Source organism: Aplysia californica, unplaced genomic scaffold (genome assembly GCF_000002075.1).
Source record: "Aplysia californica isolate F4 #8 unplaced genomic scaffold, AplCal3.0 scaffold00283, whole genome shotgun sequence".
In the NCBI taxonomy this organism is placed as follows: Eukaryota; Metazoa; Mollusca; class Gastropoda; order Aplysiida; family Aplysiidae; genus Aplysia; species Aplysia californica.
The window spans coordinates 810,909-813,974 of record NW_004797553.1 but is presented as its reverse complement, the minus strand read 5'-3'; the positions used below and the strand labels follow the sequence as shown (position 1 = coordinate 813,974).

The window sequence follows — 3,066 nt, the reverse complement described above, 5'->3', positions numbered from 1 at the left end:
GGGGGGGTGAAAGGGTTGTGTGGAGACCAAGAATAAGGGTAAAGACCAAGAGGAAAATCAGACAGAAGATGACAAGATGACGTCAGAGAACAGACGGGTAGCAGACTACAGCAACCTGTTCACGGGAAACAGCCGATAAAACAGAAAGAAGGTCGTTGTTGGAGGGTTATACATACTGCTGTTGGCGGACAAAGGTTTGAAAGGAAAGAAAGAGAGTAAGATAGAAAGAAAGAAAGAAAGGCAGAAAGAAAGAAAGAAAGAAAGAAAGAAAGAAAGAAAGGAAGTAAGAAAGGAAGTAAGATTGAAAGAAAGTAAGAAAGAAAGAAGTAAACAAAAAGAAAGAAAGAAAGAAAAGGGGTTGAAACAGACGGGACAACACACTGGTGTACTCACTGGCTCCTCCTGCATTCCTTCATCTTTTCTCTCACTTCTGTGGACGGGCTCCATTTGACCCTCTTCTCCCCGTCCCTCCTCTCTCTCTCGAGGTAGCTGAGCACCGACGACTCGGCGGTCTTCCGGGGGGACCGTCTGAGCACTACGTCACAGCTCTCGTCGTCTGCCCCGCCACACACCACTTGTGGGCTCCTCTCTACTTCTGCACTAGATCTGGCCGACATTTTGTTTCTGCCCGAAGATAGATCCAATTTGCTGGGTGGGCTTTGAATAGATCTAGATAATAATATCTAGATCTCGATCTAGATGCCGCGTACTCTCGCTCGTTCCGGCAACAAAGAAAATCAGACTACACGTTTAAAGTGGTTATTGCGTTTCTGCTTTTTTAAAAAAATTCATTTAAACTCTATTTGTTTGTTTGCGTTTTTCTGAGTTTTCTTATCTTTTTCTGTTTCAATTCAGTTCACCATCCATGCGTGATTTTTCACAAATTTTAATAATAGTGTTACAAACGTTTCTGTGAATAACTTCAATAAGTTTGACTGAAACTCACGACTCACCATCCAAACTTTCTAAAAAAAAACAACTTCAGAAATTTGATTAAGCTTTAGGACAAGCATCAAAACTTTCTTTCCACACTAAATCTAGACATAATAATCTAGATATTCTCTGTCTCCGCAGGTCAGATTGATTCGTGCAGGGTTAAGACGACGTTGCTGTTCCTGCTTGTGAAAGCCACGAAATCAGAACCCACACTACTGCAGTAGGTCTATACTACAGGCACTTCGTTGAAAGAGAAAAGCAAAGCAACCGTCCGTGTCTTGCAATTAATGTTCAAGGTTCGAACACCTGACACACACACAGACAAACACACACATAATATCATGTAGGGCTACAGATCCAAGTAAATCTACAGCTTCCAGTCCATCGTGTCGTCACAAATACAACTCACCAAGCAAGACTTTGAACTTCCGGGTCCTTTCCTGCAGCAAGAAAACACACACTACATGATACGTAAAGATCTAGACCAAGCGATAATTATGCTTTTTTTTTAGTCCATCAATGCCCTTCACTGGAAATCGGTTCACTTTTGAACGCTTGAAAAAACCGTAGCAACAATAAAACTCCAGGAATTAACCTCACCAAACAACGCAAAACAGTACATGTCGCAGTTTGCGAGATATTAGTCACCAGAAGCTTAAATCAAATGGGGGAGAAAATAGATCCGTTTTCTTGCTTTGAGCACGGAGAGACTCTCTCTCTCCCTCTCTCCCTCTATCTCCCTCTCTCCCTCTATCTCTCTCTCTCTCTCACTCTCTACCCACTCAACAGAAGCGGTAGACGGGACAACAATGATTATTTTCGTCGTTTCAGATCTTGCCTTCAGATTACAACTAGATGTAGATGTACTAGACTACTGGTCGTCGCCGTTGTCACAGGAGGAAGGGGAACTGACACGCGCACTTACACTCACACTCACGCACGCATCGCATGCAGCTTTCGGCGACTCTTAGGACTGAGGAGGAGCGGGTGAGGAGGGGGAGTCATGAAGTCGCTACTGTAAATATCTGAAAATTCTCCACTGAAATTCGGGATGTCTTTTTATAGGTCCAGGCTGTTTTCAGTTGCTATAAATTGTGCTCCGGTTTGTTACTAGACCTATCTCTACATTTTGTGATAGGGGAAGAGAAGACAGTTTAACCATCTTTCCCCTTCCCCCGCTTGGCAAATGTGTGTGTGCGTGTGTGTGTGTGTGTGTGTGTGTGTGTGTGTGTGTGTGTGTGTGTGGTACCCTATCCGTTCGAAATGTTTGGACCTCCGAAGAACTTGCTCTTCGCCAGGGCCACCGCCTCTCTTTGGTAGCGGGTGAGACAATCAAACCTCCCTGAATCCTCCCTGAATCCTCCCCAAAGAGATGACACCGCCACACCTCCGCGGCGGGGCAACTCTGCAGCCAGTGCTCCAAGTCTTGGGGTTCCTCGCTGCATTATGGACAGATTGGGTCCGATGTTTGTCGGCCCGCAGCCCAGAGAAGTGACAGGCCCTGATTTTTGCCAGTAGTGACTGGTCGCTGCGGGACTTAATTTGAGCCTCCCGTTTTAAGGAAATTTTCCTGTATATTTCGTTTGTCCGCGTGTGGAATATCGGAGGGTCTTTTGTGATGAGTTTTATCTGGGTGCACGCACTTTCATGCGCAATTTGGCGGCCTGGACCCGGCAGCGTTGTAGCCAGTTTGGCATTACTGTCAGCGAGATCGTTACCGAGGATCTCGCAGTGACCAGGGATCCATTGAATCGTGGGTTGAGGTGTTGTATTTTTTATGCGTCGTCGCATTTGGTCGAATGGTGGTGCCATGTATAGCGATTGACTGTCAGTGAAGATAGCGACCGAGTTGGATGCATCACACTGTTTGTCGATCCCGTCTATGGCCATTTTCAAGGCTTTCCTTTCTTCCTCGAAAGAGCACGTGAATATGGCGTCTTTCTCCTTCAGTGTCTCGACAACGGTCGGGTTGGACGGGTGCTCTGGTGTGATGACACTCGCCGAGCCGTCAGTGTAGATATTGTACTGTGCGCCAAGCTCTCGTGCTCGATGACGAGCGACGCTTCAGATCTTCGCACTGGAGTCGCTGTCTCTCTGGAGGCAGTGTCGGCTTGGATTTGGCGTCCTTTC

The 3,066-nt window shown here is 46.3% G+C and overlaps 1 protein-coding gene across 1 annotated transcript in view; it reads right to left on the bottom strand.

Annotated features, from left to right (window-relative positions):
• The window catches only part of LOC106012178, a gene marked incomplete at its 3' end in the record, with an annotated part of 6,197 nt that extends 4,335 nt beyond the window's left edge, over positions 1-1,862 (bottom strand). The window contains 1 exon segment of the mRNA XM_013084292.2: positions 393-1,862. Coding sequence (XP_012939746.1) covers positions 393-617 — 225 coding nt within the window.
• Positions 1,863-3,066: the final 1,204 nt, after the last annotated feature.